Below are 14,259 nucleotides of genomic sequence, written 5' to 3' on the forward strand. Positions count from 1 at the left end.
AAGGCTTTTTTATCAACGACCAAAAGTTGCGAACTTTATCGTCGATGTTCTCTACTAAATCCTTTCAGCAAAAATATGGCAATATCGCAAAATGATCAAGTATGACACATAGAATGGATCTGCTATCCCCGTTTAAATGTTGAATAAAAAATGTATTTTATTATTAACCAAATGAATATTTATTACCATATAAACACACACAAATGTGCAGAAAATTGTTACCGTTGATACTGGTATCAATATATTGGTACCATATTGGTACCATCCCAAAACCTACTTGCAGCTATTCCTCATTAAACTCAAGAGGAAAAAAACAACACATGTAACAACACATGAAACAACACATGTTGTATTTCATGTTTCACCTCAATGTACCGCATTGCGGCTCTAGACTATGACGCCTGACACAATTACCTTGCGTTGTCAGTGGATAAAAAATCTATACAGTGGAACCTCGATTTAAGAACTTAATTAGTCCTTGAACAGGGTTCGTAAATAAAAAAGTTTGTATATTTATTCACATTTTTCCATAACAAAAGATGAATAATGTTTTTCAACCTTGACAAAAGTCCAAGTTTTTGTAAAAGTGTGTACACAAGAAGAGTGTGGTGGATCAACTTTCTACTACATACAAAGCCAAAACAACAGCAGTACTCATTTGTAGCCGCACTGCCGACACGCACACACACTGTCACTAGCCCTGTGGTGCACTCACAGATTGAAATGACAAAACTCTTTAACTTTAACAACCAGGTTGCCAAAATTATTCTGAATAAAAAAAATAACATCCACTATACCTTGTTGGGAAAGATTAGGCAGTGGCACTAACATTGTGAATACTTCCTGAATGTTTCAAACCGCACAGCGCTTCTCCATTGCTTTTTTTGAACTCGTATTGATCTTGCAAAACTAAAAAAAAAGGCAAAAAAACTCACTTAAAAGTAGCAATTAGCACCGTAGCTAACAACACCACTGAATGAGCACAGAGGTGGATAAGCCCGTCTGCAATGGATGTGCTGCCTGGCACAAAATGGCTGCGCTGCAGGCACACAATGGGTGGATGAATTGTTTTTATATTGGGACGAGGTTTGTACAACAAAGCATACTTTCGTTGAGTCTATCGAAAACTTTGTATATTGAGGGGTTCGTAAATGGAGGTTCCACTACACTGACTACACTAAAGTACTACTTTTTTGGCATTGTCCCTTTAGTTGTCCTCACTTTGGTGAGATACTGCAGGCTCGGAGGCTGTTTCAGACCTAACACTGAATACAATCTGTTTCCTTTTGTCTAAAACTGTTGTCGTCTTTGCTTTTTCTTTTCAGCACGCATGCGATATTCTGTAGTGCATCGTTGGACGACTGTTTGTAGTCACGTGTCACCTCTGTTGCGCATGTGCAGTAGAATGTCTGCTTTTTTGGTTTTTAGTCGTACGGCTCTTCTACAGGAAGTAGCGACTGACGACCGCTTTCTTCCGTAGGAGGAGCTGAAGAAGCTCTACTCCCAGCTGGAGATCTACAAGAGGAAGAAGATGCTGGCCAACAACCCTCATCTCCAGAAGAAGCGCAGCTCCAAGAAAGGTCTCGGTCGTTCGCTCATGCGGCGCTTTACGGAGATTCCGGAATCTGTGCACCGCCAATGCAGTCGGGAGGAAAAGGACGTCGGGGAACACACCGGAAACCGGAACAGCATCTGCGTGCTAAAGAAGAACCTGTTTGATCAGACGATGAAGCCTGTCAAGGAGGAGACGCTGAAGAACAAGATGTTCTCCCTGAAGAAGTCTCACAGTAGCTACGACCACGTCCGCGATCAGAGCGAGGACTCCAGCAGCTCCGCCACAGACAAGATGGAGGTGATGGTGGCTGACGGCTCCCTCATGGACACCTTGATGGGGAAGAAGCTGGTCAAGAAGAAATCCAGCGAGAACCTCGGCGCACCGAGCGAGTCCACCGAGTCGATGCCGCTGGTCTGCAAGTCGGCTAGCGCCCACAACCTCACCGCCAACAAGAAGCCCCTTCATCCTCGCGCATCAATGCTGCAGAAGTCCCTCAGCGTCATCGCCACCGCCAAGGAGAAGACGCTAGGTTTGACAGGGAAGACTCAAAATGCTGAGGACGGCAATAAGAAACCCAAGAGCGCTGCAGAAGTGGTGAACGCCACTAAAGGCAGAACCGATCCAGTCAAGGAAAAGGATCTGTACGATCTGTCCGAGGTGTGTCCCTGGGAGGTGGAGGACGTCCCGACGCCTTCGGAACACAAGATCCAAAAGCATGTGTCCATTGCGCCCAAGGAGACCACCACCGTGCACGGGGGGAGCACCAAGGGAGGAAAGTCCCAAAAGCAGAAAGTCACAGATTCGTCTCCGTCCGGCGTCAAGCAGAGGACACCTCGAGAAGAGGTGTGTCCCTGGGAGGACACTAACCAGGTGGAAACGTCAACGCAAGCTGCGAAGACCAACAGAGAAGACGTCTGCCCGTGGGACTATGGCGAGACCACAGAGACTTGTCCGGCAGCCAAGCAGAGAAAAGGCGCCTCGTCTCCGGAAGCCAGGAACACTTCTTCCAAAGCTGAAGTCTGTCCCCGGGACAACCCTGCATCCCCCAACACCGAGAGCCCTCATCGGAGCTCCAAACCCAAGGAGTCCCCTTCAAAAAGGAGAACACTTGAGAGAGAGAAGGATACGTCAAAAGACAACAAGGAGGAGAAAAGTAGAACAAAAGCGAAGGACAAGAGTAAACCATCCGAGAGCCAGCCGAGATTAGCCGAGGTTTGTCCCTGGGATGTGGACAGCCATCAGGAGGTGGCGGCCGTGGAGAAGCGGAAGAGTGCCAACGTCGGAGCCGTCAAAGCCAAGAAGGCTGAAGTCTGTCCGTGGGACTTCGAGGACACGTCAGATAAAAAAGACAAATCTTCTGCAGGGAGGAGGAGCGCTCTCAATGCTGGCCCAGTCCCAAAGACGGCCGATGTCTGTCCCTGGGACTTTGAGGACAAGAATGCGTGACACTCTGCTGACGCTCTCGCTGTTTGTGTCTTTTTTTGGAATACACTTCAATCTTACATTTTCCTAGCAGTCGGTGACTCGGATGAAATTCAGTTCCACAAAGTTGCCTTCCTTTATGAGCTTTTTGGTTCGGGTCATTTTGACAGATTTTACACACACAAAAAAAACAAGATGGCCGCTAAGATGATGACGATGATGAGCATTCCACTTGACTACAGGTACAACCTGGGACAAATCTTAGACTAATTATGCAACTTTTGATTCAGCCTTGTCATTCAATTAGCAGTCACATTATGGGAAAGAAAGAGAAGGACGCTGAAGCAAAAGCCAAAGAATACGGCAACCGAGAAGGACAAACTTCTCAGTGAGGAAATCAGTCTGAAGCACTTTAGCCAACTCCATTAGCAGACGACGCGCTTCTCTTCATCTTCACACCTTCCTCTGCTCCTTTTTCGAGATCGATTTAATTGTAGTCCTCCGAGTCTGCGGCGGAAGACGTACTGTATGTGCCTGAGTATAAGTAAGTAAGCATAGTCTCGTCTTACGTCTACAAAAGTGAATAATATAAAAGCAGCGTGCGCGGCAGCCCGTAATTATGCTAAACATTACACAACCCTTTATTGTCAACAGTTGTTGTGTTACTTTGTGTTTTACATACAGTAGATTCCAGGCTATTCACTAATTCCCAAACTCCCCCAAAATGGGACCTGAAAACCAAAATGGCCGATGATCTGTGCGTCTTTCTGTATATGGTCCTTGACTCTTGCAAGATATGGTAAGTTTTTGAGTTTTAAAGCCCTTAAAAAGGTTTTAGTTGGCAAAATAATGATAAGAAGAAATTAAATATTTTAATCAGGTTAGGTTACCAATAACGCAAAGATGTGGATGTTTTGTTCAGATAGTTTATTAGCTTGCATATATAAATTGACCTACATTGAATTTTATTTTTATTTTGGGAAACCCTGGTCAAGAGTATCAAAAACAGGCTTTTTTATTGGTGTAAACCCCTTGAAAAGCAAGGATCTACTGTAAAAAGTACAGATCCCGAGTCCAGTCTTGTAATAAACTTCACAGTTAGCTTGTGTTAGCATTAGCCTAGCAACCCTGCTAAATCATCTAAAACCAAAAACACAGCTTTCAAATCGCAAATCTCTATTCCACTGCGATAACAAAAGTTAACTTAGGAGGAATTTAATGAGAATCTTCCCCCCGTTTTTTCTTTCTTTTTCACGTTTCTGTGTTGAAAATGTAGCATTGCTAGCAGTAGCAGGTTTCGACTTAGCGGTGACTGATAGAACTAAAACCTTCCAAAGGTTTTGCTTTGTGCCACGTTTTGTATCGAAATGTCGTTACTGCTCGTCACGCGCTCAGTCCGTGTAGTCAAAGTTGAACAATAACCCGACGACAGCTACCGTTGACAATGTCTTGTGCGCGAACGTCGTCACTGAATGTCGTCACTGATTATTTGTGATTGTCCACTTCGTCGTAATCGATGTCGCTATACGTCAGCGTTCGAGCTAATCAAATTTACTTTTAGTTTTCAACCCATGAGAGTCCAGAAAGTATCCGGCATTAGTATTAAAGGGTTTCTGATTTTTAAATTAGAGTCTTAGGAAGCACTGCCACGTTGAATTTTACTGCCCTGACGATAACTAATTAGCTGTATGTTTTATAAACAAGTAGCCTTTGTTGTCCTTGCTGGGAAAAACGGTCTTAAATCAGACATTTGTAATTATTATCTTTATTTGCTTGGATTAAATCTGTCATTCCAACATGAACTGGTTGGAATTCAGAGTGTTTTATTAAAAAAAGAAAAAGAATGCATGGCAAGAAATATTCCCAAAAACAAACATTCCGGTGCCAAAACTACAGGCGATTTTGGTTGCAAAATAAAATTAATATAAAGCCATTAAAATATGACATTTCATCAGGAAATAATATGCAATTAAATATATTTTAAAATAATATTAGGTCATGAAAAATGTAAATCAGTTATTTAATAAATGCATTTTTGATTAAATGAATATAAATCTTATTTCACAATTTTACCCATGGACAATTTAACAAATTATTTTACACTTTTAATTAACATTTTTGACCATTTTATTGTTCAATCGACATGCTATTTGATAAGTGTGTTAGACAAAGATATACTACCATGTGAATAATGTATTATTATTTTGTATTTATTATTACAAAGAATAAGGATGAGAATCCTATAACAAGTTTAATTTAATTAATTTAATTTTGATTCTCGGGGTGACGATTCGATTCAGAATCGATCTTGTTTCAAATCCATTCTCCATTATACATTTTATATTTGGTATAAAATGTATAATAAAACCTTTTAAAACAGGTTACAATATTTTTGAAAATATATACTTAAAAAAATGTTTTTATTCTTTATCGTTTTTTGTTTGTTTGTTTTTTTCAACAAATAAGGATGTGAATGTTACAACAACTCACAATTCAATTCCGATTCCTGGTGTGACTATTCGATTCGGAATCAATTTTGGCAATATATTATTTGGTATAAAAATTATAATAGAACGTTTCAAAACAGGCTACAGGCTACAATAGCAAGCTATGTATTTTTAAAAGTAGATTCTTTAAAAAATTATCATATATACTGTATTTATTTATTTATTTTTTCGAATTTATATATAGTAACTGATTTTTGAAAAGTAAAAATCCATTTAGAATCAAAATAAATAAAAATGGCTATTTGGATAAAATACAAATTATAGTACAACCTTCCAAAACAGGTTACAGGTTACAATAGCGAGGATTAAAAAAAAAAAATTGATTCTTAATACTTTTTTTTTTTTCTTTTTTGTATTTTTTTTGTATTGATTTTTTTAAAATATTGAATCCGTTTAAAATCGAAATAAATAAGAATCGATGTGAATCTATGTTTTTCAGCACCCTTAATGAATGTACAAAAAAGTATAATTATTAAAGATTTTATCATTATTAAGGAGCTCACAATTTGCCAGTTTTAATAGGTTTTCACATTTAAATCCATTCGTTCATATTTTATTGGCTTTTTATTGATTTAATTTTGGCACCTAGAAAAACAAACATCTCTTTGGCTCATGACATTCCTAGTGGAGCATGACAGACCATAATAATACTGCAATGTTTTCTATTTTTACACCATGGACGTGTACCACAATGTCTGCGTCGTCCTCTGTCCACCAATCACTGACACTCCTCGTCCACCAATCAGACCTCAGAACCGTGCTGTCAATCAAACCTTTGCTACTACCCCTCCTATTACTACTATTACTACTACTACTACTACTACTACTACTACTACTACTACTACTACTACTATTCAATGCTGTAACGTCGTAAATCTTGTGGCTTCTGCATGAATTCCAGAAATTAGTCGGACCGATGTTTCACTGCCCTCGATAGAACAAACGAGAAAAAAAAAGATGTAATGGACCGTTACAAGTTGTATAGTGAGTGATTGTGTCTCTTTAAGCCACTGTATTGCTCTATGACAAAGCTTATAGCATCCATATATTTGGTAGATTTCTATTGTGTTACATTGTGATAGCATGTACATAAAAGATACCTCCTCTGCAATAAATATTTCTATGAAAAGTATCTGCCTGCACCCCGACCTCCACTTCCTCCTCGTGCTGCCTTAAAAGCCTTGCGTGTCACCGCCACTTTAAAGTGTCTTGGCCAGCGTCCCGAAATCCTTTTACGGCTGCTTGTTTTGGACACAGACCAAGAAAAGGAGCAAAATATAAAAAAAGATGTGCCAAAAATAAAATGTCTCAGGCTTTCACCTTAAAGGAACTAACATTACAAAGTAAGTAGAAATTGCCTCTGAAAACCAACAAAACTAACGAATAAGTACATCAAAAAACATGGCCGACGACTACAATAAGCTGGTACAGTGGTTTTTAAACTTTTTTCACCAAGTACCACCTCAGAAAAAACTTAGCTATCCAACATTAAAATACAGTCATAGCGTTGTAGGCCTAAGTATTCATTAAAAACGAGGCAGAGTTTTTATCTAACAAGTATATTTAATATTTTTGGCCAATGTTACATTACACACAGTCCAAACGGTAACACTGTGTTTGAATACAGGAAAATAAAAAATTTTAAAATAAATCAAGTGATTTTAGGGTGTACCACTAGATCAGGGGTCGGCAACCCAAAACGTTGAAAGAGCCATATTGGACCAAAAGTACAAAAAACTAATCTGCAAAAAATGAAAAGCCATATATAAGTCTTATAATGAAGGCAACACATGACGTAAGTGTCTATATTAGCTATAATAGCCTACTGTAGCAAATATTCGTTGACAGAAATGTTGTAATGTAATATTTATTCTACACATTTTTACAACATTAGAAACCAGTAGTAAATCATCAGAGGCTACTCAGAAGGTGAGCTAACTTCTGGAAATTACTGGCTTTTAATGGCCAAAGGTATGTATAACGCTAGCATGCTAATAGTGAGCAGTCAAGCGCCAAGTTAGATGAGCCTAAGGCAGGGGTCCCCAGACTTTTTGACTCGGGGTGCTGCATTGGGTTAAAAAAATTGGGCCGGGGGCCGAGCTATATATATATATATATATATATATATATATATATATATATATATATATATATATATATATATATATATATATATATATATATATATATATATATATATATATATTCAGAGCGCGAGGATGTCACGTTATTGATGGAAAAATGCATTTTTAGACAATATGATTTGCCTGAGCGGCTAGGAGACACCGAGAGTAACGAGCGGTATAAAATGGATTAGAAAGAATAGATTTTTTTTAAATAAGATATAAAAATAAAAACTTTTTTTTTTTTTTTTTTTTTTTTAAACTTGGGAAATCTCATGTAAAAAATATACAACATAAAGTAGTGAGAAACACATCAATAATGAATAAAGCAAAACATGTTCCAGACCAAAAATCACTTCATATTCTCTACTGCTCGCTAGTGTTACCATATCTGAGTTACTGTGTAGAAATATGGGGAAATAACTACAAAAGTACACTTCATTCACTAACGGTGTTACAAAAAAGATCAGTTAGAATAATACATAATGTTGGATATAGAGAACATACAAACCCTTTATTTATTGAATCAAAAATACTGAAATTCCATGACATAGTGAATTTGCAAACAGCTAAAATTATGCACAAAGCAAACTATAACCTGCTACCCAAGAATATACAACAATTCTTCTCAAAAAAAGAGGAGAAATATAATCTTAGAGAAAAACGTAATTTAAAACATTTGTATGCACGTACAACACTTTAGGCCTTCAGTATATCAGTATATGGAATTAAATTATGGAATGGATTAAGCAAAGCAATCAAACAATGTACTAATATGATCCACTTCAAGAAACTCTTCAAACTTAAAGTGTTTACAAAGTACAAAGTAGAAGAACCATGACAAACATTGTCAATTTATTTCATCCATCCATTCATTCATGCTTAAAGTAATCTTACTTATCTCATCATATGAAATATGACTTACTTCACCAATTATTATTATTAAATTATTACTATTATTTATTTATTTATTTTTATTGTGATTACTTATGGAGTTTATTGTGAATAAATTGTGAACAGGAAGTGAACAAAAAGTTTTAGCAACTGTTATGTAAAGAAAAGGGGTAGGATTAAATAAGCTCTGCTTCTTCCTACTCCTTTTCGAACATGTTGAAAAGAGAAACTGGAAATTGTGATGTATCATGTTGTATGCTTGCATGTTCGAAATAAACTCAAACTCAAACTCAAACTTCCTGTGGGCCGGATTTTGGACGCTGGTGGGCCGGATCCGGCCCACGGCCGTAGTTTGGGGACCCCTGGCCTAAGGCATTCGGCTGCAAAGCATGCTAACCTTACACTGAATAGCGCGGTCTGATTGTTTTGGCCTCCTCTAGTGGCCAGTACTACTGTAGTATTGGTATTTTTAGTTTATTGAGCCATTTTAACAGTTGAAAATGTTCATAAAATCTAGAATTTAGTGCAAAATTTCGACGAATATGCCGCGTAACCGTTAACATAAAGCTAAGCTATGGATGCTGTGTTCAGATATTTTAGCGTATATTGCATTGGTCTTAGTATCTTTAATCTACATAATGTATCAAAGTGGCCCCCGCATCCTTCAATGTTTTATTGGAAAAAGTTTGGACAGCCCAGTTCTAAATTGTCCCACGGTCTTGAATGCAGCATTAGCGCTGTTCCATGCTCTGCTAACGTTTCATACTAACACCCTATTATTGCTTTTTTGTCCTCCACTTTGATGGAGTGCAGTCGGCCACTCGTGCTCAAAATGGGAAGAAGGACAAAGAAAAGAGGCTCAAAAGAAGCGGTTACAGCATGTAATTCCATAAAAGATAATAACGAACCTCATTTTAGAACAACATGGCAGCGTGCTCTAAAAGACGTTAGCATTGATTTCAGTTAGCGCTTCTGGAGCCTTTTTGAGAATCCACAAGATCAATACGTCTGCTGCTTCTTCAGGGAAGTAACCAAGGATAAGACATTTATTAGAATTAAACGCACTTGGATAGATATTAACCATCTTTTTTTTATCTCTTTCTTGTAGTGTGTGACTTTGACTGCAGTGGCGGCGGACATCTTTGTAGTCCTTCACGGTACAGCCGACATGTCTGCTCATATTTATATCCTTCAGCTGTTGGATGCTGGCACACGGGGTTGCACGCACACACACACACACACACACACACACACACACACACACACACACACACACACACACACACACACACGGGTAGTGACTCATCCCTCTTACATGTAGTGCATGCGTGTGAGTGTGTGTGTGTGTGTGCGTGTGTTGAGTCACAAAGACAAGGGTCACCTGGTGGGAAAGTTCAGTGTTTTGTAAGCACTAAAAGTGTGTTAGCCAGCAGAGGCTAAAGTTTTTGACCCTGCAGCTACCTTGTACAAATGACATGGTTAAAATCAGTACCAGTGCAATGATTGAGCAATGAGCCAAGTTGTGCTGTACAATAGATTATTGTGTATTTTATGCACCTTGAGCATGGAGATTGCGTTCATAATATTTACAACAATACATTGCATTTCCTGCACCTTTGTTGGCAGTTGAACACATTTATTTTGAAATATATTGGATATTGATTAAATATTTCAAAATAACACCAAATACACGTTATGTTACAATGAATTGTACTTTATCTGCCAATCTAATTTTAAACCCATTGAGAATGTTAACACGTTTAAAGCTCTCATTGTATTGTTATTAGTAATATTAAATTCCATTTGTATAACTATACTTATACAAACCCCAAAACCAGTGAAGTTGGCACGTTGTGTAAATCGTAAATAAAAACAGAATACAATGATTTGCAAATCCTTTTCAACCTATATTCAATTGAATAGACTGCAAAGACAAGATACTTAATGTTGATCCTGGAAAACTTTGTTATTTTTTGCAAATATTAGTGCATATGGAATTTGATGCCTGCAACATGCTGCAAAAAAACTGGCACAAGTGGCAAAAAAGTCTGAGAAAGTTCAGGAATGCTCATCAAACACTTATTTGGAACATCCCACAGGTGAACAGTCTAATTGGGAACAGGTGGGTGCCATGGTTGGGTATAAAAGCAGCTTACATGAAATGCTCAGTCATTCACAAACAAGGATGGGGGAGGGTCACCATTTTGTGAACAAATGCATGAGCAAATTGTTGAACAGTTTAAGAGCAACATTTCTCAACAAGCTTTTGCAAGGAATTTAGGGATTTCACCATCTACGGTTCGTAATATCATCAAAAGGTTCCGATTATCTGGAGAAATCACTGCACGTAAGCGATGATATTACGGACCTTCAGTCCCTTAGGCGGTACTGCATCAAAAACTGACTGTGTAAAGGATATCACCACATGGGCTCAGGAACACACCAGAAAACCACTGTCAGTAACTACAGTTTTTCGCTACATCTTTAAGTGCAAGTTAAAACTCTACTATGCAAAGCCAAAGCCATTTATCAACAACACCCAGAAACGCCTCCGGCTTCGCTGGGCCCGAGCTCATCTAAGATGGACTGATGCAAAGTGGAAAAGTGTTCTGTGGTCTGACGAGTCCACACTTCAATTTATTTTTGGAAACTGTGGACGTCGTGTCCTCCGGACCAAAGAGGAAAAGAACCATCCAAATTGTTATAGGCGCAAAGTTCAAAAGCCAGCATCTGTGATGGTATGGGGGTGTATTAGTGCCCAAGGCATGGGTAACTTACACGTCTGTGAAGCCACCATTAATGCTGAAAGGTACATACAGGTTTTGGAGCAACATATGTTGCCATCCAAGCAACGTTATCATGGATGCCCCTGCTTATTTCAGCAAGACAATGACAAGCCACATCACGTGTTACAACAGCGTGGCTTCGTAGTAAAAGAGTGTAGGTACTAGACTGCCCTGCCTGTAGTACAGACCTGTCTCCCATTGAAAATGTGTGGCGCATTATGAAGCCTAATATACCACAACGGAGACCCCGGACTGTTGAACAATTTAAGCTGCACATCAAGCAAGAATGGGAAAGAATTCCACCTGAAATGCTTCAAAAATTGGTCTCATCAGTTCCTAAACGAGTGTTTTTAAAGGAAAGGCCATGTAACACAGTGGTAAAAATGCCCCTGTGCCAACTTTTTTGCAAAGTGTTGCTGCCATTAAATTGTAAGTTAATGATTATTTGCAAAAAAAAAATAAGTTTCTCATTCTGAACATTAAATATCTTGTCTTTGCAGTCTATTCAATTGAATATAAGTTGAAAAGTACTTGCATATCATTGTATTCTGTTTTTATTTACGAATTACACAACGTGCCAACTTCACTGGTTTTGGGTTTTGTGGATGTGAACAATAACTTTTAAAAAAATATTTGAGACAAAGTATTTTTAATACAAACAACATATTTTATTACTTAATGTAACAATAAAATATGATACATTAAATATATTATCCAACAATATATACTATACTTTAAAACACACACACTACTTGTTTTTAGACACATTTTGTATGTTTGCACAAAAAAAATGTCTAAATCTCTTATGTAACTATCACTAATAATATGATATTATATTAATACATGTTATTCATACACAACTTTTTTTTAGCTAACATGTAACATGTTAAACATTTTTTTATCAATTAGTACTAATTAATACATTTACAAATCATATTAGGCAAAATAGGCGTGATCAAATGTGGCCTTTTTTGATTAAAATGTGTTTTATTATTTCAATTTCAGTATAATTGTGTACTAATATTCCAATAAAATAATACTTAGCTGGTAACCTGGTTATGTGATGCTGCGATGTTTAACATAGTTTTCTTTCAACTTAACAGACATGTTCTATTCAATTTTAGTATAATGTTGTCCCTAATATTCCAAAATATTTTGTTTAGCTGGTCACCTGGTTATGAGATGTTGCAATGTTTGGTATAGTTTTTTTTTTCAATTTATTAAACATTTTCTATTATATTTTGTATCATTCTGTCCTAATATTTCAATAAAATAGTATTCACTTGGTTTTGAGATTATGCAATGTTTAGTCTAGTTTTCTTTCAATTTAATAAACATTTTCTGTTAAATTTGGTATAATTTGGTCCTAATATTCCAATAAAACATTATTCACTTGGTTATGAGATGGTGCATGTTTAGTGTAGTTTTCTTTACATTTAATAAACATGGTCTATTAAGTTCAATATAATTTTGTCCTAATGTTTCAATAAAATATTATTCACTTGGTTATGAGATGATGCAATGTTTATTGTAATTTATTTCATATTAATAAACATTTTCTGTTAAATGTTGTATAATCTTGTTCTAATATTCCAATAAAATATTATTCACTTAGTTATGAGATGGTGCATGTTTAGTGTAGTTTTCCTTACATTTAATAAACATTTCATAATAAATGTTAGCATAATTTTGTTGTAAAATATAAAAAAATATATATTATGCATTAATATAGTTTTGTGTGGTTTTTTTTTTCAATTAAAAAAATGTTTTCTATTAATTTTAGTATATTGTGTTCTAATATGACTATTATCCATTTAGTTATGAGATGCTGCAATGTTTGATTATACTGCAGTTTTCTTTGATTTAAAAAAAAACATTTACTCTTAAATTTTAGTATAATTTATTCTTAATTTGTGAGACGCTGCAATATAATTGTGATTGTGTGTGAGAATCTAAAGACTTGTGCACCTCCAAAAAGGGCAACGTGTGTGTGTGCACGTGTTGCATGTGTGGAGGGGACAAGGGCACACTCTTCTTCAGTGCATTTTGATTGTACACAGTGTGTAATGTTTGACTCACTCCCCACTATATATACAATACAAACAAGACACAAAGCCCAAGGCCAGGACGCCTGGCAGTGAGTGAGTCACACTTACACAGTTGAAGTGTTCCAGTCATAGAAGAAAGTGTTTGACGTCAGCAACCTTCATCAGCCAATTATAGCAACAATGCTAACTATTCTTTCTGCTTCCATGTAGCTGCTGGATGGAGGCAAAGTGCACTTAAAGTCAGCTGATTCATACCCAATAAGTCAATAAGGGGGGGGTCCAATACAAGAGCTGTATCAGATATCCACCCTATTAAAGATTATGCTGATTACATTCTGTAGCTATTACGATGTATACCAATATATTTGTAAATGTATTATATATACACTATATTGCCAAAAGTATTTGGCCACCCATCCAAATGATAATAATCAGGTGTCCTAATCACTTGGCGTGTATAAAATCAAGCACTTAGGCATGGAGACTGTTTCTACAAACATTTGTGAAAGAATGGGCCGCTCTCAGGAGCTCAGTGATTTCCAGCGTGGAACTGTCATAGGATGCCACCTGTGCAACAAGTCCAGTCGTGAAAATTCCTTGCTCCTAAATATTACAAAGTCAACTGTCTGCTTTATTATAAGAAAATGGAAGAGTTTGGGAACAACAGCAACTCAGCCACGAAGTTGTAGGCCACGTAAACTGACAGAGAGGGGTCAACGGATGCTGAAGCGCATAGTGCAAAGACTTTCTGCACAGAGCTCCAAACTTCATGTGACCTTCCAATTAGCCCACGTACAGTACGCAGAGAGCTTCATGTGTACAGCTCCACTAATGGACATTGGAGTGTTACTTTCAAAGGCAAAATTAAAGTATTGCTAGAAACATACTTTTATATGGGACTTTATTGTATTATATGTATAGTAC

General features: G+C 37.2%; 1 protein-coding gene across 4 annotated transcripts in view; it reads left to right on the forward strand.

Annotated features, from left to right (window-relative positions):
* The window catches only part of gpr158a (G protein-coupled receptor 158a), a 188,240-nt gene extending 181,630 nt beyond the window's left edge, over positions 1-6,610 (forward strand). For all 4 annotated transcript variants that reach the window (XM_062020954.1, XM_062020958.1, XM_062020956.1 and 1 more), the window contains one exon: positions 1,481-6,610. In XM_062020954.1, the coding sequence (XP_061876938.1) occupies positions 1,481-3,001 (1,521 nt within the window). In that variant the 3' untranslated portion in view covers positions 3,002-6,610. The remainder of the gene's footprint in view (positions 1-1,480) is intronic.
* Positions 6,611-14,259: the final 7,649 nt, after the last annotated feature.

The sequence above is a fragment of the Entelurus aequoreus genome, linkage group LG15, assembly GCF_033978785.1.
Source record: "Entelurus aequoreus isolate RoL-2023_Sb linkage group LG15, RoL_Eaeq_v1.1, whole genome shotgun sequence".
In the NCBI taxonomy this organism is placed as follows: domain Eukaryota; kingdom Metazoa; phylum Chordata; class Actinopteri; order Syngnathiformes; family Syngnathidae; genus Entelurus; species Entelurus aequoreus.